General features: G+C 46.8%; 1 protein-coding gene across 1 annotated transcript in view; it reads right to left on the bottom strand.

Annotated features, from left to right (window-relative positions):
• Nucleotides 1-22480, bottom strand: part of LOC137630699 (pinin-like) — a 42391-nt gene that overhangs the window by 9228 nt on the left and 10683 nt on the right. Inside the window, exons 2-5 of the mRNA XM_068362330.1 lie at nt 17317-17409; nt 16971-17157; nt 6553-6650; nt 6346-6421 (exon numbers count right to left, since the gene is read on the bottom strand). Of these exons, the coding sequence (XP_068218431.1) occupies nt 6346-6421; nt 6553-6650; nt 16971-17157; nt 17317-17409 (454 nt within the window). The remainder of the gene's footprint in view (nt 1-6345; nt 6422-6552; nt 6651-16970; nt 17158-17316; nt 17410-22480) is intronic.

Raw genomic sequence — 22480 nt, 5'->3', positions numbered from 1 at the left:
AGTCGTAGTGAAGCTACGGCTTTGTGGAAGATGTTGGCATGTGGTTGTCTGAGTAGCTCGTGTCGCGGATGGAGTTCTCTCGGAAGTTACGTTAGGAGTTGCAGAAGGTCCGGAAACCATTCCGCGTGATGCCACAGCGGAGCTATAAGGGTCATTGAAAGATTGACCAATATTCTGGTCTTGTTGAGCACCCTCCTCATCAGACAGAACGGGTGAGCAGTACAGCGGAAGCTTGAAGTTCAACGCTGTCGTGAACAGATCCACAGTCGGGGAACCCCACAAAGTCAGGACTTTGTTGGCTACTAGATGATCCAAAGACCACTCGGTACTCAGTATCTGAGACGCTCTGCTCAGATTGTCGGCGAGCACATTCCTCTTGCCTGGAATGAAACGTGCCGATAGTGGAATCGAGTGGACTTCGGTCCATCGCAGTATCTCTATTGCAAGATGGGATAGCTGCTTTGAAAAGGTATCTCCTTGCTTGTTGATGTAAGCCACTACTGTGGTGTTGTCGCTCATCACCACCACAGAGTGACCCGCCAGGTATTGTTGGAACTGTTGAAGGGCCAGGAAGACGGCCTTCATCTCTAGCATATTTATATGGAGGCACTTTTCTGATTCAGCCCACAGGCCTGTGTTGCAGAACGTGGGCCCTCCACCCTTTCTTTGAGGCGTCCGAAAACAGCATGAAATCCGGGGGGAGGACGAGATAGATCCACTCCTCTTCGTAGGTTCTCGTCTGTCACCCACCACTCGAGGTCCGTCCATTCCGCAGGTCCCATAGGGATCATGATGTCCGGGGAATCATAACCATGATTCCACCGAGACTTGAGTCGCCACTGGAGGGATCTCATCCTGAGGCAACCGTTGGGAACTAGACGAGCCAAAGATGAGAGGTGACCAAGGAGACGTAACCACGATTGGGCTGGAAGTTTTTCTCGTCTGAGGAAAGGGCTTGCGACCCTCCTCAGCCTTGCTATCCTGTCGTCTGATGGGAAGGCTTTGTGGAGATTGGTGTCTATGATCATGCCTAGGTATACCAGTCTTTGAGTGGGAAGCAGAAAGGATTTCTTGAGATTTACCATAATCCCCAGATCTTGGCAAAGTCCCAGAAGTTTGTCTCGGTGTCGAAGAAGGGAAGACTCCGAGCCTGCTAGGATCAGCCAGTCGTCCAGAAAACGGAGGAGACGGATGCCAATCCTGTGTGCCCACGAAGATATTAAGGTGAACACTGGTGAAAACCTGTGGTGCTGTGGAGAGACCGAAACACAGCACCTTGATACTGGTAAACCTTGTTGTCTAGGCTGAATCTTAAGTACTTCCTTGAAGACGGATAGACTGGGATCTGGAAGTACGCGTCCTTCTGAGCCAGTGTACACATGATGTCTTGCAGTCTCACTGCAAGTCTGACCATGTCAGCGGTCACCATGCTGAACGGAGTTTGCTTGACAAACTTGTTCAGAGCCGAGAGGTTGATGACTGGTCTTCAGCCTCCAGACGCCTTCTTAACAAGAAAGAGTCGGCTGAAGAAGCCTGGAGACCCGTCGAGAACCTCTTGGAGAGTGCCCTTCTTCAACATGGTCTGGACTTCTGCCCGAAGGGCTTGCCCCCTTGCTGATCCCATGGCAAGGGAGCTCAACGACACTGGATCCGCTGTCAGGGGAGGTAGAGATGTTGTGAACAGGACGCGATATCCCTGACTGTTTACGGATCAAGTTCTTTTCCATAACGGAAGAATGCCTGAGCCTGCTGATCTCGGTATTAGGGACCTTTCGATGGAACCTCTCAGACACCACATCTCGACGTTTCAAGATGGTGTTAGCCCACAAGTTCGAGACATGGTGGGCTAGAAACTCGATCGTGCGAGTGCCTGAGAGTAAAAAGGTCTCCACAGCCTTCCTGGTACTTTCTTTGGATTAATCCTCCGAACGTATCAGGATACCTAAGGTCCCTTGCCAGATATCCAGCCACGAAGTGGCCTGCATGGCACACTTCGCCACCTTCTCCTGGCTAAGGATCTCCGTTGCCGAGAACGAGACCTGCCGGTTGGAGAGTCTCTCAAGAGGGACTCCCCTGTTAAGCTCTTCCAACGACTGGTGAAGGGGGAAAGCCAAACAAATCTCCTCTACGATGTCGAAGTACCTCCTCTGTTGGGGGGGTGTCAACGATGACGAACTTGCCGCGCGTTGTCCTGCAGCCTCGCGCTTGAGGGGGTTATTGGTGATCGGGCTGGCGCTCGCGTGATGGGGAATACCCTGGGTCGCGCGCGGGCAAGCGATGGCGCGTAGGAGCGCGAGCCGGAGACAGCAGAGGGTGCGCACAAGGAAGGTTGCGTGCTCGCGAGCATGCAGAGTCAGGCTGAAGAGCCCGTGCGAGCGATGATACTGTCGGGCGCGCGCGTGCAGGAGAGACATCTCTTGCGCGGGCGCGCATAAGTACGCACATCGGGCTGGGGAGATGGGCATGGGCGTGGGCGTGGGCTCGCGTGTGTATCCTCGTGGGAGACTGCACGCGAAGGCGTGCTGGCGAGGGATGGCGCGCAGGTGGAGATCTACGGCGCATTGGCTAGCGCTGACGAGCAGGGGAAGTATTCAACTTCCCTACTGCGCCCAGATCAGAAGATCGTGGGCGCGCAGGAGATCGTTGGCGCGCAGGAGAGCGTTGGCACGTTGGTGAGCTCTGGCGCGCAGGAAAACGATGGCGCACAGTAGCGCCCTGGCGATCAGGAGAGGGCTGGCGCACTTTAGCAGGACCATCGTCGGCAGTAGATGAATGCTTGCGCACAGGAGAGCGCTGGCGCGTAAGGGACGTATGTGCCACCTTGCTCATAAGCCCTTGTTGCCCCGAAGGGAACGTTGCCTGTCTCACAACAGGATGTGTCGGCGCCCACAGCGCATCAGCAGCCAGGAACGGCGATGGCAGGTCAGCAGGTCTGACGGGTGGAAGGTCGACGTGTCCTTTGTAAGGACGACCTTCCACCGAAGGGGATTGTGAACGATCCGCAGAGAGGTTAAGGGTTGTAGCTGTGAGAGTCTGAGAATGATGGCGAGGCTCCTCTGCGGCGGAAACGATGAACCGAAGAGGCGCCTCCTCACACCCTTGTGAGGTGAAGGAAGGCGAGCTTTATGTCGTATGTGCCCTCTGAGGGCCGGCTCGCTGACCGTCAGCAGTCCTCCAAAGAGGAGTCTCTGTGAGTGAACTCCCCCGAGGGGGAGAATCACCGGTAGGAGAGACTGTTGGACTTAGTTCCTCCCTCGAAGGATGAGCAGAGGAAGAAACTAAGCCTTCAGCTACAGCAGGTTGATCAGGCACAGAGGTCGGAGATACCGCATCGGAAGCCTCTGCCACTACAACGTCGACGATTGACAGAGGATCAACCTCTGCCAAACTCAGCGATTGTTTGACAGCGGCCCCCAACCGGATCATGTCAAACAAGGCTTCCTTGGAGGGCGAACCCTCAAGCCCCAAGGAAGACCAAAGCTGAAACAAATCATTACTACACAAATTAATATTCAAATCCTCCCCCGGGGGAAGAGGATGAGCTGCCTCGCTATGGGAGGCAACTCCCTCTCCCGAACCCACTGTTCGGGCAACAGAACTATGGCCTACGCTACCACTCGACAGTTTCTCGGAAGAAACCGATCGAGCGGGAGCTTTGGAGGAGGTTTGGGCAACGGAAGAAGAGTCCTTGGGATTTTCCCCTTTCAAAGAAACCTTCGAAGGAGAAATATCCCGCTTAGACTTCTTCCGTTGCCGAGAAAACCTCTCCCACTGGGAGGTAGACCACTCCCTACACTTACCACACTTACTAGTTCTATTACACAGTTGGCCCCTACAATAAGGACAAAGGGTGTGAGGGTCCGTATCGACCGCCGACATAAACGTACCACAAAGGCGGTCGGGTAATCCAGGACACTTTCTCATGATAGCAGAGGCCAACTTCAAACACACCTGTAAAAGAAAAAGCAAAAAGCATTAATGGCTGTCAGAAAGGTGAGGGTGAAAGCGGACACGTCCGACTATCACCCGAGCCGAGAGAAAAGTGAACTCAAGCACAGGTGTGTGTGTGGGGGGGAGGGGGGGTAGCAAGCTACCCTCCCTAACTAGCGGTGGGGTAGTAAACCCTCGTTAAAATTCTAATGGCTCGTCATTTCAGCTACGCAGAAAGTAATAACCCCTATTAAATAGCGTGGTTTGTATGTCAGTTACAGAACAATTGGGATTTAAGTGTGTTATGGTGCCTAAGAAGAGCTTGCTAACTGACCCCCATATTAAGAAACGAAAGTTGTTTTTTGATAAGTTTGGTAAATGGGACGTTAATGACTGGAAACAAGTGTTGTTCACTGACAAATCGACATTTCATTGCTCAGCAAGCACCTCGATGAAAGTTTGGCGAAGTCCACGCGGCAATAAATACAGTGAAAAACTTATTCGTCCTCGTGAAAAGTTCCCTAAAACTTTGATGGTATGGGGTTCTATGATCTATGAGGGAGTTGGGGAATTGTGAATTTTTGAAAATAATGAAAGAGTGAACCAGCATATTTATTACGTCGTACTAAATGAGTTCTTAGAGGGAAGTTTTGAGAAAACAGGAGCTTTGATCCTTCAGCAAGACGGTGCACGCTGCCACATGATGGCATTGATAAAGCACTGGAGATTTTTAGTGACTGGCCCCCTAATTTCCCTGACTTTAGTCCCATTGAAAATTGGTGGTCAATCATTAAACAACGATTGCAGAAAGTTGACTGCTCCACAATCAACAAATTTAAGGCTGCTATCCTTGCTGCTTGGAACCGTATCGAACCAGAGATTTGTCAGCACCTCGTTGAAAGTGTTCCCCGACGGCTTAAGGCAGCTAAGGAGAACAAATTTGGTGTTACCAAATACTAGATAACATAAGGTAAGCTTAAACACCATTTTTATGTATTAACTAAATTTTTGCATTCCCTTACAGGTCAACAAAGGTGCTCGTGAGTATGCGCTTGCCTAAATTGCCTTCAGCCGAAAAGACATTCAGCGCCTACTTTATATAGGTATCTTTTTACACATTTATATCTGGCATGGGGTTTTTATTTTACGAGTAAATTTATCATTAAAAATAGTCATTTAGGAAATTGTATACAATACTAGGGCCATTGTCATTATAAAGTTAATTTATTAACATATATAAAATCATACAGGGATAAGGCTCAATGTAGGAAATTTATAACTATAGGGACTTCATATTCTTTATATCCTGGCCTAAATTAGTTAGTTCCAAATCCTATACAATTTGGCCTTCAATAGATGATTTTCTGTTCTCTCTTCTCCATACCACTGCATTTCAACCATCTTTTCCTTGGATTCTAGTAGCTACCTAGGGACACCTTTCTTACACATTAAACATACATTGCTAACACGGAAAACTTATCTAAGAATGTGTTGAAATTATTATTTTAGTTCCCTTTTATTTGAAGGTAACTATGGGTTTGAACTAGTGGTTCCTTGTTTAGTTTATTATTGGTGTTTGTTTTTGTCATTTTTGGTGTTAAAATTCATTTTGTTCTTGGTATCTTTAGTCTTGTTCAGTTGTTTTAACTTTAGTTTGTCTAAGCCAAGGTCATGTTCAAATACGAACACCTTAGTAATAATGTAATATATCTTATAAAGTAATATCCCTCCCTGACGTGCTGCTTTCAGCGAAATAATAGTAAATGTGATTCGTATTAAGAATCTTGCGTTTTTATCTCCTTTTTACCACTTTCTTTACGAACGTTCATATGAGCATTCTATTTTCCTAGCTGGTCTGAGTTGACGTCTATAAACCGCAGCAGTAGCGAGTCAGTCAACAATTGGTGACCGAAGAAGAAATACAACTGAGAATGAAGAAAGGAACTTAAATTCTCAAACCTATATTGAAAAGGTTCCTAGCCTAAAGTTTATGCAGGTAAGAAAGTGTTAATGCCTTGATGATTGTATATCATTGAAATGAATTGCATTATTTTTTAATTGCGATAAATGAAAATTAAAAGACAACGTAATAAATAATAGATGGTAGCATGGTGTAAAATCTCAAAACCTGTGTAATCAAGAAAAAGGGACAAATAAGACGTGAGTCATCATAAGTGGGTTTAAACAAGCAAAGATAGGGGATATCTTTCAATCATGAACAGGACAAGTTGATGTGACTAGACCTCACTACACTTAACTAAGGTAATCTACAATTAAAGGGGTTTCAGTAAACAAACACTTCTAGAGAACAAGTATACTGCAATGTGATAAAAGACAAGACATCCAATGCATACCTTACATGTACAGTATGAGAATAACTAGGATGGAATAAACACATTTATTAAATATACTAACCTTATCTTTCTGCTTGGCCTCATCGTTTTTAAATCTCTTCAAGGTACCTAGAAGTGCACCAAACATTCGACGATTCCTAAAAAAGAAAAAAAAAAAAGTGTTACAAAAATACTAAAATTTAATTTGCCTTTGATCTGATATCACTAGTTAATATTACCTCTATGAATTCTTAATATACTGTATATAGAAAGAAATTAAAGAATTTACCTGTCACGGGATGCTCTATCTTTAGTGAGCTCCGCAGCAGCTTCTGTCCGAGACTTGAAATCTATCTGAGGTCGAGCAACTGACGAAGCCAGGGATGGCTGAAAAGAAAATAAGACTAGAAAAAATAATGCAGATTTAACCTCTTACATCAATATTTTTTAACAATCTACTAGTATCAATAAGCAAGTAATATTTTCTTAGGGCATGACAGTTGAAAATGTTTCCCTTTTAACTAATTTTACAAACAAACTAATATACTATACTGTACAGGACTTTAATTATAATCTAAGAAAAAAAAACAATAAAAACAGCAAATGTATTGTTTACATTTGTAAAATGATCAAGACTATCATCTGCGCTTGCAAATCAGCTGATTAAGGTAAACTACCAAATTATTCTTCTTATTCTCTTACTAAGAAAGAGAATTATTACTTGACCTATCATTTTTATTTTACTATATAAAAGTACTGTGTGAAGTTCTTAGTAATAAAAACTTTTCTCATATTTTAATTACTGGGGATTTTCATGCTATATTGATGTTTTAAGTGTTTCATCCCTCTGGCGATGCAAAATCATTCTAGTTTTTACCTTTCCAATACTTGATCAAAAAGCTAAAAAAAATTATTGACCTTTTCTTCCAATTCTTTAGGTAGCCTTTGTGCAAATTGGTCTACTTTTTCATAAAATGATAAAAGATATAACTTAATATTACATCAATCACATTCTACTTAAAGCTATTTGCAACAACTACGATAGAATTATTGTTCAATATCGTACGAAAGTTGAAATGTAAGCAAATGTTATCAAAATCTTTTGTTCATAAAACAATTTTTGGTTTGGTTGTTTACAGGCGTAAGCATTACTAAAGATACTTTTAGTATTAATTTTCTTTTGCCTTTTTTAACTTTATTGAAATAGAAGTTGGCATAATGAGAAGAAAAAGAGGTTAGATTATCATAATTTAGTCTCAATAAAGGAACTCCCATGATACATGAATAAAATGACAAATTTTGTTAATTTGCATTTTTTCTAACTACAAAACAGCGCTCTTTACTACGTATGTAGTTGTTAGAGCAACACCAAGAGTACCGGGGAGAAACACCGCCTGCCTCACTCATAGCTTCTTCCCTTTGAGGGTGCACTCGGGCACGTTATTCTGTATAGTTTCTCTTCCTCTTGTTTTGTTAAAGTTTATATAGTTTACATAGGAGATATATATTTATTTTCATGTTGTTACTCTTCTTAAATTTGAAATTTCCTTTTTCCTTTCCTCACTGAGCTATTTTCCCTGCTGGAGCCCCTGGGAATATAGCATCCTGCTTTTCCAACTAGAGTAGTAGCTTAGCAAGTAATAATAATAATAGTAGCCAGGACTTTCTCCAGGGTTAGGTGATGGTGGGTAAAATAAGAGTAAAGAACATTGTATAGTTAGGATAAATAGACTTACTTCCAAATTTGTCATTTGTTCCTACAAGATGTCAGGATGCTCATCCTTCATGTTATGATGCAGTAATGCTAGGTCAAAAAGTTTCAGTCAATTGTAGGGACTTCCACAAATCTAAGGGTTTGTAATCATATAGGACCGAATGACAAATTTGAAAAAAAAAATGAGAGAGAGAGAGAGAGAGAGAGAGAGAGAGAGAGAGAGAGAGAGAGAGAGAGAGAGAGAGAGAGAGAGAGAGAGAGAGAGAGAGAGAGATTCATATGATCCCATCCATATACCATGGCACTTCCCCAATTTTGGGGCCAGCAAAAAAAAAAAAAAAAAAAAAAAAAAAAAAAAAAAAAAAAAAAAAGGGGGGGGGGGGGGGCCTTCCCCCTCTCTACGTTCCTCCCAGCCTGACAAGGACTCAACCACAGCCCACCCTCCCATGTTATCCACCACAGATAAAGCTTCATAATGCTGAATCCCCTACTGCTGCTACCTCCGCGGTCATCCAAAGTGACTGGAAGAAGCGGCAGGGCCTACCGGAACTGCGTCACAATCGCTCGCCATTCATTCCTATTTCTAGCACACTCTCTTGCCTCTCTCACATCTATCCTCCTATCACCCAGAGCTTTCTTCACTCCATCCATCCACCCAAACCTTGGCCTTCCTCTTGCACTTCTCCCATCAACTCTTGCATTCATCACCTTCTTTAGCAGACAGCCATTTTCCATTCTCTCAACATGGCCAAACCACCTCCACACATTCATATCCACTCTAGCTGCTAACTCATTTCTTACACCCGTTTTCACCCTCACCACTTCGTTCCTAACCCTATCTACTCGAGATACACCAGCCATACTCCTAAGACACTTCTTCTCAAACACATTCAATTTGTCTCTCCATCACTATCATTCCCCACAACCCCGTTCCATACATCAAAGTTGGTACAATCACTTTCTCATACAGAACTCTTTACATTAATGCCCAACTGTCTATTCTTTACCACTCCCTATACTACCCCCACCACTTTGCATCCTTCATTCACTCTCTGTCATACATCTGCTTCCACTTCACTATTTACTGCAACAACAAACCCCAAGTACTTAAACTGATCCACATCCTCAAGTAACTCTCCATTCAACATGACATTCAACCTCACACCACCTTCCCTTCTCGTACATCTCATAACCTTCACTCTCAACTTCCTTCCCTCATATACCCTTCCAAATTCTGTCACTAATCGGCCAAGCTTCTCTTCTGCGTCTGCAACCATTACAGTATCATTCGCAAACAACAACTGATTTACCTTCCATTCATGATCATTCTCATCTACCAGTTTCAATCCTCGTCCAAGCTCTCGAGCATCCACCTCTCTCAGCACTCCAACATACAAGTTAAACATCCATAGCGACATCACACATCCCTGTCTCACCCCCACTCTCACTGGAAACCAATCACTCACTTCATTTCCTATCCTATGCATTTATTACATTCTTACGTTCTGATTTTCCAAGTAGGGTTGTAGCTTAGCTAGTAATATAATAATAATAAAGGAGTCTTCCTTAGGTGGGAGGAAGTCTGTGATAATATTGGGGCATCTGTCTGACCCTTGACCAAAAGAGAAAATAACAAATATTATGACTGGCTCTTATGTGAGGTAAGGCCATGATGTTAGCCTAAAAAATAGGGGATGATTGTAAAAGTAGACCTACAACTCAAGTGTGTGTTAGCACTCAAGAAATAGGGAGCCCTGCACCTCGCTAAAACCTTGCTAAGTAAGCTGTATGTGAAGGTATGTAGAAGTGTGACACGTCCTAGAAAGTTGTTCCGAAGTTCTTTAGATGGAAAACTTGTATACTAGGATTTTCCCAATACCATCTTGTCAGGGTATGGGGATGTAACAGTATTAATCTTAATACTAGGAACACAAGGAAGCATGGTTTACCTGTAGTGGTTTGAGGTCAGCTATGCAGAGAACCCAGGATGCTGCTTTCCCCCAGAGAGGGAATGATGAAGAAAAGAATAAGGGCCAGTCAAACCTTTTCATTCTTGGTGACTCTCCTCTTAGTCCTTCCTGTGCTGACGAATAGTGCTGGCACACAAGGACGGGCTACGGCTGTTCTCTTAAGGTACAGCCTCAAGCTCCTCACTGGGCATAGTAACAGACGGTCTGGGTCATGTGTTACAGAGCGGAGACTAGAAATCCGGAAGGAGTCGAATCGAGGATCCGCTACTCACGGGTTCCGAGTCTTAGCAACAAACTCAGGGACGAAGCTGAACATTACCTTTCCCCATCCCCTTGAATGGGCGATGTCATAAAAGAGACCATGAAGTTTGCCGACTCGCTTGGCTTTGGCCAAAGTTAGCAGGAAAACCATCTTCCAAGTTAGGTGGCGATCTGATGTCTGGCGTAATGGTTCACTGGGCGATCTCTTAAGAGACCTGAGAACTCGATCCACGTTCCATGGGGGAAGTCTCACTTCCGACTGGAGGCAGGTAAGTTCATAACTCCGTATGAGTAGAGAAAGTTCTGGCGATGAAGAAATGTCCACTCCTTTCACTCTGAAGGCGAGGCTTAAGGCTGAGCGATAGCCTTTCACTGCCGAGACTGAGAGGCGCATTTCTTCACGCAAATACACGAGGAACTCCGCTATAGCTGGAATAGTGGCATAGAGTGGAGAGAAACCCCTTCTACGACACCAACCACAAAAGACTTTCCACTTTGCCTGGTAGACTGCTGCTGATGACTTTCGCAGATGTCCAAACATCCTGATCGCAACTTGTTGCGAAAATCCTCTCTCGGAAAGATACTGGACAGTCTCAAGGCGTGAAGTCGTAGTGAAGCTATAGTTTTATGGAAGATGTTGGCGTGCGGTTGTTTGAGTAGATTGTGTCGTAGAGGGAGTTCTCTTGGAGGCTCCGCTAGGAGTTGCAGAAGATCCGGGAACCATTCTGCTTGATGCCATAGCGGAGCTATGAGGGTCATTGAAAGATTGATCGATGTTCTGGTCTTGTTGAGTACCCTCCTCTTCAGAGAGAACAGGGGAAAGGCGTAAACGTTGATGTTGTCCCACCGTTGTTGGAAAGCATCTTGCCAAAGAGCCTTGGGGTCTGGGACTGGGGAACAGTATAGCGGGAGCCTGAGGTTCAGGGCCGTTGCAAAGAGGTCCACAGTCGAAAAACCCTACAAAGTCAGGACTTTGTTGGCTACTAGATGATCTAAAGACCATCCAGTACTCACTATCTGAGATGCTCTGCTCAGATTGTCGGCGAGCACATTCCTCTTGCTCGGAATGAAGCATGCCGATAGTGGTATCGAGTGGATTTCGGCCCATTTCAGTATCTCTACTGCTAGATGGGATAGTTGCTGCGAAAAAGTACCTCCTTGCTTGTTGATGTAGGCCACTACTGTGGTGTTGTCGCTCATCACCACCACAGAGGGACTTGCCAGGTACTGTTGGAACAGTTGAAGGGCTAGAAAGACAGCTTTCATCTCTAGGAGATTTATGTGGAGGTACTTTTCTGACTCTGACCAGAGGCCTGAGGTCGTGTGGTGCCGCACGTGGGCCCCCTACCCTATTTTTTGAAGCGTCTGAAAACAGCATCAAATCCGGGGGGAGGACGAGAAGATCCACTCCGTTTCGTAGGTTTTCGTCTGCCACCCACCACTGGAGGTCCGTCTGTTATGCAGGTCCCATGGGGATCTGGATGTCTTGGGAGTCGTAAGCTTGATTCCACCGGGACTTGAGTCGCCACAGGAGGGATCTCATCCTGAGGCGACTATTGGGAACTAGACGGGCCAGCGATGAAAGGTGACCGAGAAGACGTAACCATGATTGGGCTGGAAGTTCTTCTCGTCTGAGATAAGGTCTTGCGACCTTCCTCAGCCTTGCTATCCTGTCGTCTGATGGGAATACTTTGTGGAGAGTGGTGTCTATAATCATGCCTAAGTATACCAGTCTTTGAGTGGGTAGCAGGGAGGACTTCTCGAGATTTACCATGATCCCCAGATCTTGGCAAATTCTCCGGAGTTTGTCTCGGTATTGAAGAAGGGTTGACACCAAGTCTGCTAGGATTAGCCAGTCATCCAGATAGTGGAGGAGACGGATGCCAATCCTGTGTGCCCAAGATGATACTAGGGTCAACACTCTGGTGAAGACTTGTGGTGCTGTGGAAATACCGAAGCACAGAACCTTGAACAGGTATTTTCTGTTGTCCAGGCTGAATCTTGAGTATTTCCTTGAAGACGGATGGACTGGGATCTGGAAGTACGTGTCCTTTAGATCCAGTGTGCATATGAAGTCTTGTGGTCTTACTGCTTGTCTGACTGTGTCTGCCGTCTCCATGCTGAATGGAGTTTGTTTGACAAACTTGTTCAGAGCTGAGAGGTCGATTACTGGTCTCCAGCCTCCAGGCGCCTTCTTTACAAGAGAGTTGACTGAAGAAGCCTGGGGATCTGTCGAGGACCTCTTGGAGAGCGCCCTTCTTCAACAGGGTCTGGACTTCTGCTTGAAGGGCTTGCCTCCTTGCTGATCCCATGGCAAGTGAGTTCAATGACATTGGATTCGTCGTCAGGGGAGGTAGAAATGTTATGAACGGGATGCGATATCCTAGACTGATCAATGAGATTGTCCAGGAATCGGCCCCAAGTTGCTTTGACCTATTTGCGCAACTTTGTAGGCATCCCCCCACTGGTAGAAATGCAGGGGACTGCCTATCCTAGCGTTTGCGGCCTCGGCTGCTCCCTCTAGAATTTTTGCCTTTCCTTTCTTTGACAGGAAAGGGCTTAGACACCTTTGTCTTCGCTGCAGTTGTTGTCGTAGTGGTCTTGCATGGATGGGACTGCTGTGGTGCTGGAGGTTTATAGGGCTTAGATGTTAAAGCCCTATGGAGGAGGGAGTCTTGATGTGACTTCCTCTACCTCTCAGCAGCATGTTCCACATCCTTAGGCTCAAATTGAACACACCCCTCCATGGAGGAATGTTTGAGCTTATTGATCTCGGTGCTAGGAACCTTCTGGTGGAATCTCTCAGCTACTGCATCCCAACATTTAAGGATGGTATTTGCCCACAAGTTCGAGCCTTGGTGGTCCAGAAACTCGATTGTACGAGTACCTGAGAGGAGGAAGGTTTCCGTAGCCTTCCTGGTACGTTCCTTGGAGAAATTTTCAGAACCTATCAGGATACCTAAGGTCCCCAACCAGATATAGTGGCTTGCATCGCACACTTTGCAACCTTCTCCTGGTTGAGGATCTTGGCTGACGAGAACGAGACCTGTGGGTTTGAGTCTCTCAAGAGGGACTCCCCTGGTTAGCTCTTTCAGCGAGTGGTGAAATGAACGAGCTAACCAAGGCTCCTCCAGTATCTCAAAGTACCTCCTCTGCTGTACAGGAGGAGGTGGGAGGAACTTGTTGGTGGTACCGGAACGGTTGGAGGAGGATATCTCGGAGAGCTACTAGACGATCTTGTCCCTGGTACTCTTTACTCTTGAGACCAGGGCAGGGCTGCACTGGTCTTAAGAGGGGTTTTGAGTACCAAAGACGCGGTCTAGGACCGTGTCTTTGCCCTCTCGAGGAGGGATCTCTGGGTTGGAAAACCCGTTGAGAGCCCTCATAAGAGTCAGAACCTGCCAAAACGCGTGTTCTGACTCCTGCTGGTCTCCTCCTGTTGTAGGATTTGCAGCGAAGTCTCCTTCTATCACCGAAGCCTCTTCTTGGAGAGAATCGTGGACATTCCCTGAGTGGCTGGCTGGCTCCATCCTAGCCCTAGTGGAGGACTTAGGCAATGTTTTGGAGTCTTTGGATTCCTTCCGGGGAAGGATGTAAGACTCCAACATTGATGAGGGTGGCATGTTTCTTCTAATCCCGGACTGTGCGGAACTCTCGGCGTGAAGAGAGGTTTCCACCATTGGTACGATGGGGGAAAATCTCTCTTCGCGTGATTCCCTTGGTGACGGGAGATCTTCGTCTGAAAGGGAAGGAGAGTCAGTCCGAGGAACAGGAGAAACCTACCTTGAAGGTCTGCGTGGAGTTGGTTTCACCCTCGGGGAAGTGACCGCGTCCAGAACTCCTCTTTTCCTGTACAGCGGGGTAGAGGAAGCCATGGTTCCGTGTCCCAGCTCAGAGAGGACAGGCTTGAAAGCCTGAGTTACAGCTCTGAACCAGGGCTGTTGGCTGACAGACACACTGTTAGACATACACCCTGAAGGGAAAGGGACTGAGGGATCCCTGGGAGGAGTCACTGGAATAGGTGGGTTCCCCTTTGGTAGCTTTGGGAACCCCTCTGGAAGTTTCCCTTCTCCAACAATGTGCAGTGGTATGCGCTTGCGGGAAGAGGAATGAGGCGATGGCGACCTTGTCGGACGTCGTTCCTTGTGATACGCAGGCTCACGCGCGGGAGAATATTGATGCTCTCACGAGGTAGAATAATGGCGCGAGGGAGAATAATGGCGCGCGAGAGAATATTCACATGTGCGGGCGCGCAGGAGAAGCACAATGAGCGCGCGTGTCTGTTGAAGACTTAGGGCGCGCGCGCAGGAGAATGTCCCCTAGTGCTCAGTAGATGCATGCATGCGTGCGGGGAAGGATGGTGCGCGTATCCTTGCGGCACTCGCAGGAGAGTGCTAGCGCGTTGGTAAGGGATGGCGCGCGGGTGAAAGCAGCATGGCTGTCTCATCTACAAGCTTGCTTGCAGGAGAAACTTGGCGCGTAATATGGCGCTCAGGAGAACGTAATGTAAGGCGCGCATGCGCAGGAGAATTATGAGGGCGCGCATGGCGCGTGGTGGAGCTATACTCTTGCTGTTGCGTAGGCGCAGGTTGGCGCGTAAGTGCTTTAGGATGATGCCCTACGTTAGGGCGAGCAGGATGAGCAGCGCGCTATAGTGATGGGGCCTGACGAGCTACTGATGAGCGCTGGTCAGGTTTCGTGGGCGCATAGCGCGTGATTTGTTGGCGCGCAATAGCGTGTTCAGGTGGAGCCTTGTTAGGCCCATACGGGAACGGCGACGGCAGGTCTGTCGGATGGAAGGTCGACCTGTCCTTTAAAAGGACGACCTTCCACCAAAGGAGATCGCGAACCATCTGCAGAGAGGTCCAGGACCGAAGAAGGTGCTGTGATGGAAGATCGGTCTAGAGGCTCCTCTGCGGGGGACTGTATAGAAGACGAACCAAAGAGGAGTCTCCTCACCACAGGTGAAGGAAGGCCTCTATGGCAAAAAGGAAGGCGAGCCTTCTGATGGATGTGCCCTCTGGGGGCCGTTGGATCAGCAAGCTGACCTTCAACAGTCCTCCGAAGAGGAGTCTCTGTAAGTGAACTCCCCCGAGGGGAAGAAACACTAGCAGGAGAGACTGACGATGGACTTAGTTTCCCCCTCGTAAGATGATCAGGAACGGAGGAAACTAAGCCGTCAGCTACCATACAGTCTGGAGTGGAAGAGGAGATGGGTGAAACCGCATTGGATACCTCTGACACCACAACGTCGACGAGAGTCCGGGGATCAACCTCTGACGGTGACGACGATTGCTTGACAGCAGCACCCTGGCGGATACAATCAAGCAAATCCTCCTTAGAGGGTGAACTCGTAAGCCCAAAGGAGGACCAAAGCTGAAAAATTAAAGTTAGTGACATGGCCTCCCCCGAGGGGAGAGGTGGAACTGCTTCGCTAGGGGAAGCAACATCATCTCTCGAGACCCGAGGTTGGTTAGAAATAATTCGGTCTACGCTATCACTCGACGGTCTCTCGAAAGAGACCGACCGAGTGGAGGAGGTTTGGGCAACGGAAGAAGAGGCCTTGGGTTTTTCTTCCTTCGAAGCAACCTTCGAAGGAGAAATATCCCACTTGGACTACTTCTTCCGCTGTCGCGAAAACCTCTCCCACTGGGAAGCAGACCACTCCCTACACTTGTTGACACTATCACACTGTTGGCCCCTACAAGAAGGACAAAGGGCGTGAGGATCAGTCTTGACCGCCGACATGAACGTTCCACAGGGGCGGTCGGGAAAACCAGGGCAGGTGCGCATGGTCGCAGAGGCCAACTTCACGTACACAGTAACTAGAAAAAGAAAGAACAAAAACGCATTAATGGCTGCCAATATGATAGCTAGGATGGGAGCGGACACGTCCGACCACCATCCAAGCCGAGAGCAAAGTGAGCTCAAGCACAGGTGTGCGAGGGGGGAGGGGGGAGCAAGCTACCCTCCCCTAACCAGCGGTATGGGTAGTAAACCCTCGTTAAAAATTAATGGCTCATCATTTCAGCTATGCTAAAAGTAATACCCCTATTAAATAGCGTGGTTTGTATTCCAGTTACGGAACAAATGTGATTTTCCATTTATGCGGGGCCATTGATCAACCAAATTCTCGCATAATGTAATTGTGCCGCAATGGGGCCTATCAATGCAGGGATAAACCCATATATTAAGGGATCTCACGGGCAGTCACACCTGAAAAAGAATATCAGAAGAAAATTTCTTTGCTTTCAGGCCAGTTAATAGTTAAATATTTATTTGGTTTTAGCAGAGGAGTAACATGTTTGTACTCCACCGAGACGAAAAAGAGAAAAAGAAAAAGAGTGACAAGTGTTTAATAGTGCTGGTGTGAGTGGGATGGTGGGTTTACCCCCAGCTACCCTTCTCCGCTAACTAGAAGAAGGTAGCTACACCTCGTAAAAGTTTAACGGTTGGTTTTCAGCAATAATACTCCTTCGTAAAGAGCGTAAGGTTTGTCTATAGCGCCAGAACAAAGTAACCTTAATTTTGAAAATGTGATATTTCTTTTCTATATAGCCTAAATATAACATCCTGTCTAATCAAAGCTCAATTACATACATAAACTGACAATGATAAAAGAACTAGATAATGTTCATTATAAAGCATATAGCAGCACTAATCAAATACAATGAATGTATCTAATTTGATTTGAAAAGCCATAAATGGTGTAATACATTACCCTGTGCTAAAAAATTAAGATCAATTTCAAACTACTCATACCTTAGGAGTCTTCTCATCCTCCTCAGCCACCTCCTGGACTCGTCGAACTCGGGTTTCTCCATGTATCTCGGCCCGTAAATCACCCCTCCCATCACCTCTAGGTTCACTTCCGTCACTGCCACGTCGGAAACCACGCCCTCTGCCACGAGATTCCTGATAATGTTGCTCTAAAACAACTCCCCCCAGCCTGAGAATACAGGAATATATATATGAAATACATGCAGTACTGTAGAACAGGTTTTAGCTCAAAGCATTAAATGACACAATGTAATACTGTAGAGGGCCATTATAATTTCATTAAGCATAATAGAAACACTATAAAATATTTCTTTTTATAAAATCTGACCTGGCAAAAACCCCTTGGGGTCTTCGCTTGGCTGGAGGTTCTTCATCTCTGTTACCCGAAGAAACGCGTGCTCTTCTCTGATCAGGACGCTGACTGCAACATTTAATAAAAACAGGCTTAAGCAAAAGTATTATATTAAACATTTATGTATTTCAACATGTGTATAAAAAAACTAACTTCCAAAATAAAAATGACAAATTTGAAGGTACAATGGTTATTTGTATTTTCCTCGATACAAAACTGAGTTCTTTACATTGGAGATATAAACTAGTAAAGCTGGAACAGGCTATAAAAACTAAAGTGCCATAAAAGCCCCGATTATCATAAATAGAGTAGGAGAGCCACTGCCTCACCTCCTCACTTTTAACATGCCAAATTTGAAAGTAATTTTTATTTTCCCTAACTATACAAACCTGATCTCTTTACTATGGATATATGTTTTCAGTGTAGCTGGAATCTGGCCATAAACTTTTATGTGAGGTGTCAATAATACTTCGTTAGTTAGTGGAAGAGAGACCGGCCACCCTGCTCACACACTTGCCCAGTGATTTAGGTCACTTTTGACTGCAAGCAGGACTTCTTTTGGGACAGGTGATGGCAGGACACGTACGAGTAGAGAGCACAGGTTTGTATAGTAAGGAAACATACAAATTACTTCCAAATTTGTCATTTGTTCCTACACAAACACAAATTCTTCATACTTTACAATGAGGACTCACCCTTAGGCGGGTAGAAGTCCAACCTCAACTGGCTGGGAAACTTGACCTGGCATACAGTTCTTAGCCTGACACCACGTGAACTCTCAAGAGCTAAAGAGAGGGTATGACGAAGGAAGGATAGGGCAGTGATTTTGCAAGTTCATCCAAGACTAACACAAAGGTAACGTTTGTCTTAAAACACTAGGGACATACTTACAGCCATAGTGTCATGGGTTCTGGGGCTAAGATCTCATTAAGATTCGGAATTCAAGGTACGGTCAATATTCATCGTGACTCTCCTCTTGACCCGCAGTCGAACTCCCGATGTATGCTTGAGATAGTGCCTCAGTGCTCCCACAGGTCTTCAGTTCCCACTAGACACACCGAATGTGAAGATGTCCGTTGGGCACCAGATGCTCCAGGAGAGGTTAAGTGGCCTAACAGACAAAGGCACATGAGGGCTTGTAGCAAGTCTTCTAACAGGAAGGGCCGCTCCATTCCTATAGTCTGTGGGTTCTGCTTTGGGATGGAAGAACTTTTCCTTTTTGGGTGTTAATGTTCATCCTGAGATATACCAGTTTCTGCAAAGCCTGTCCCAGTGTAGGATAAGAGTCACCCCATTGTCTGCAAGAATCAACCAATCGTCTACATAATGAAGGAGACAAATGTCGTTGACCTGGGCCCAGTTTGAGACTTAAGTGAACACACTACACTCGAGGTGCTGTGGACAGGCCAAAGCACAGAACCTGAAACTGGTAAATCCTTTTACGTAGGATGAATTTATATGTACTTCCTTGACGTTGGATGGATCATGATCTGAAAGCATCTCTGAGATGCAGTGTGATCATGAAGTTCTTCGGTCTGACAGTCCACCTGACCGTTTCTGCGGTCTCAATCTTGAACAGAGTTTGATGCACAAACTCGTTTAGACCCAAGAGGCCGATGACTGATCTCCAGACGCCTTCTTTACAAGAAAGAATCGAATGAAGAACTCTGAGAACCAGTTGAGTAACTCTTGAAGAGCACCTTTCTCTAACATGGTTTGGATTTCCGCGTGGAGGGAGAGATTCTTCGCCAATCCCTTTGTGAAGGAATTCAGCATCACTGGAGGTTGAGTCAAAGGAGAGTGAGAGTGAATGGGACATGATACCCCACTGAGGATTGAGATCGTCCAAGGTTCGGCCCCTAGGATCTCCCATCGCTACCACCTGAACTTCTGACATCCTCCCACTGGTGGTCGGGCAAGAGGAATACTCCCCATAGCAAGGGTGGCCACATCTCCCATCTCTACCTTCTTTTTCCACTAATGTCTTTGCCAAGAAAGGGCTGCCTGGGGTTTCCTTTTGGCGTTGGACTGCCTTGAACCTACCGACATCTTTTTATATGCCTGTCCATGAAAGAAGGGGGGGGGGGGACTTTTGTGCAGAAGGTGCCTAAGAGTGAGAGCAAGATGTCACAGCCCTGTGGAGGAATAAGTCTTGACTTGCCTTCCTCCAGCACTCTGCAACTGCTTCAAAGTCTTCGTTGCTAAACAAGGAAGGACCCTCCACTAAGGAGTTACGTAACTTGAGCTCTTCTCACTTAAGAACTTTGAAATGATGGAATCTCACCGTTTCAAGATTCGCCCACTGGTTGATTGCATTGTGAGTAAGAAATTCAACAGCTCTCGCTCCAAAGAGCAAAATGGTATTTTCATTATAAAATAAATTTTTGAACATACTTACCCGGTAGTTATATATATAGCTTACGTCCCTGATGTCACGGCAGAAAATTCAAAACTCGCGCCAATCGCCAATTGGATAGCCAGGTGTACCACCCCTGCACCCTAGCAAGGTACCTAGGAACCTGCCGAAGAGCCGTGAGGGCGTTAAAGATTGGGAGCGCGCGCAGGAGAAATATCTCTAGCGCGCGGGCGCGCATATCTGGCTGAAGCAGTGGGCGAGCAGGGCGCGCTTGCGCAACCTCGTGGGCGCGCGATGGCGCACAGGTGAGCGCTGGCGAGCAGATGTTACTACACCCAGATCCGAAGATCGTGGGCGCGCATCAGGATGCGGACGCACAGAAGTGCGCTGTCGATCTGGAGAGTGCTGGAGTCCCGGTGAGCGCCTGTGCACTATCTCAGGAGACTCCAGGGCTGTACGCTGTTGCACAGGTGAGCGCTGGCGCGCTATATCAGGAGCAACAGCAGGAGCGCGCTTGTACGCAGTGGCGCGTTGAGGCACTGGAGAGGGCTGGAGGTCCGGTGAGCGCCCGTGCGCTATCTAGGGAACCTCCCTCGAAGTGCGCTGACGCGCAGGTGGTCGTGGGCGTGCAGGGGAACCCTGGCACGTAATGACAGGAGCAACTGCAAGTGCACGCAGGTGAGTGCTGGCGCGCTAAGAGAGGAACATCTGCTGCAGGTCATTGGTGCGCAGGTTGTACCTGGCGCTTAAGGGTCCGAGACACAAATTTGTGCTCGTGCCCTTTATGCTCCGAAGGGACCGTTGCCTGTTTAATAACAGGGAGAGAAGGCACCCACAGTGCATCGGCAGCCAGGAACAGTGACGGTAGGTCAGCAGGTCTGGAGGGTGGAAGGTCGGCGTGTCCTGTGTAAGGATGACCTTCCACCAAAGGAGATCGCGAATGATCTCCGGAGAGGTCCAAGGAGGTAGCTGGCAGGGTCGGCGAACGACGGCGAGGTTCTTCTGCGGAGGACTGCGAGGATGACGAGCCGAAGAAGCACCTCCTAACACCCTTGTGAGGTGAAGGAAGACCTCTACGGCGAAGGGAAAGGCGAGCTTTACGCCTTATACGCCCTCTGGGGGCCGTGGGGTCAGCGGGCTGACCATCAGCAGTCCTCCGAAGAGGAATCTCTGTGAGTGAACTCCCCCGAGGGGAAGAATCACCGGCAGGAGAGACCATAGGACTTAGTTCCTCCCTCGAAGGATGTTCGGAGGGAGGAACTAAGCCTTCAGCTACCACAGCAACATCAGGAGCAGAGGTTTGAGACAACTCATCGGAAGCCTCTGCCACAACAATGTCGACGATAGATAGAGGATCGATCTCTGCTACCGTCTGCGACTGTTTGCCAGCTGCTCCCAATTTGATCATGTCAAACAGGGCTTCCTTGGAGGGCAAACCCTAAAGCCCCAAGGAAGCCCAAAGCTGTAATAAATCACTAATAGTTACAGGCATAGAAATATCCTCCTCCAGGGGAGGAGGAGGAGCTGCCTCGCTATGGGAGGCAACTCCCTCTCCCGCACCCCGGGATCGGTCAACAGAACTATGGTCTACGCTACCACTCGACGGCTTTTCGGGAGAAATCGGTCGAGTGGGAGCTTCGGAGGAGGTTTGGGCAACGGAAGAAGAGTCCTTGGGATTATCTCTTTTCAAAGAAACCTCTGAAGGAGAAATATCCGGTTTAGACTTCTTCCGGCGCCGAGAAAACCTCTCCCACTGGGAGGGAGACCACTCCCTACACTCACCACATACATTAACTCTATCACACCGCTGGCCCCTACAATAACGACACAAGGTGTGGGGATCCGTGTGCCACATGCGCGGTCAGGAAACCCAGGGCACTTACGCATAGCAGAGGCCAACTTCACATAAATTCTGTAAAAAGAAAAAGCAAAGAAAGATTAATAATGGCTGATCAATAAAAGCAAGGTGAAAGCGGACACGTCCGACTGTCACCCGAGCCGATCGCAAAGTGAGCTAAATCACAGGTGTGTGTGTGTGTGAGGGGGGGGGGGTAGCAAGTTACCCCTCCTTACCCCCCCCCGGTAACTAGCGGTGGGTTAGTAAACCCTCGTTAAAAATCTAATGGCTCGTCATTTCGGCTACGCCGAAAGTAATTACCCATATTAAATAGCGTGGTTTGTATTTCAGTTACGGAACAAATTATATTTACGCACAGGGAAACCTTTAGAACAGAAAATATAGGTTTTCCTGTAGTAAATAACGTGATTTAACCGAATATGACCTTTACTTCAATCACAAACAAACAGAACAACCAGGTCGACTAACTTCGTTCTACATAGAAGTTTGTCGAACTTTGAGACTGGCAATTGAAATGAAGCTAAATTTGGTGATATAACATTATTTACTACAGGAAAACATAAGTTTTCTGTTTAAAATGTTTTACCCTAAATATAATGGTTCTTGTTCCGCCATGGACACGCTTTGCTTGCCGAAAAATAAAAACATCTCGCTCTGTATGTACTGGCAAGCAGTAATGTTCAGCTGCGCACGCTAACATCAATATAACTTTAATAATGAACTGCATTTACTAACCAGGTATTAAACTTAAAAGTAAAAATAATGACTTATTTTATGATCGGGACGTCGAAGGTTGGGGATCACCGGGGTCTTCTGGCAGGTAAGTTCTGTACAGATAACTACAACCATTACATGTTTGTATAGGAAGTTCCATGATAGCACACGAAAGGAGTAGAATGCGAACAGTGTTAACACGAACAAAGGCT

Source organism: Palaemon carinicauda, chromosome 38 (genome assembly GCF_036898095.1).
Source record: "Palaemon carinicauda isolate YSFRI2023 chromosome 38, ASM3689809v2, whole genome shotgun sequence".
Classification (NCBI taxonomy): Eukaryota; Metazoa; Arthropoda; class Malacostraca; order Decapoda; family Palaemonidae; genus Palaemon; species Palaemon carinicauda.
Note: the sequence above shows the minus strand (reverse complement) of the source record. Positions and strands in the feature narration are given on the sequence as shown.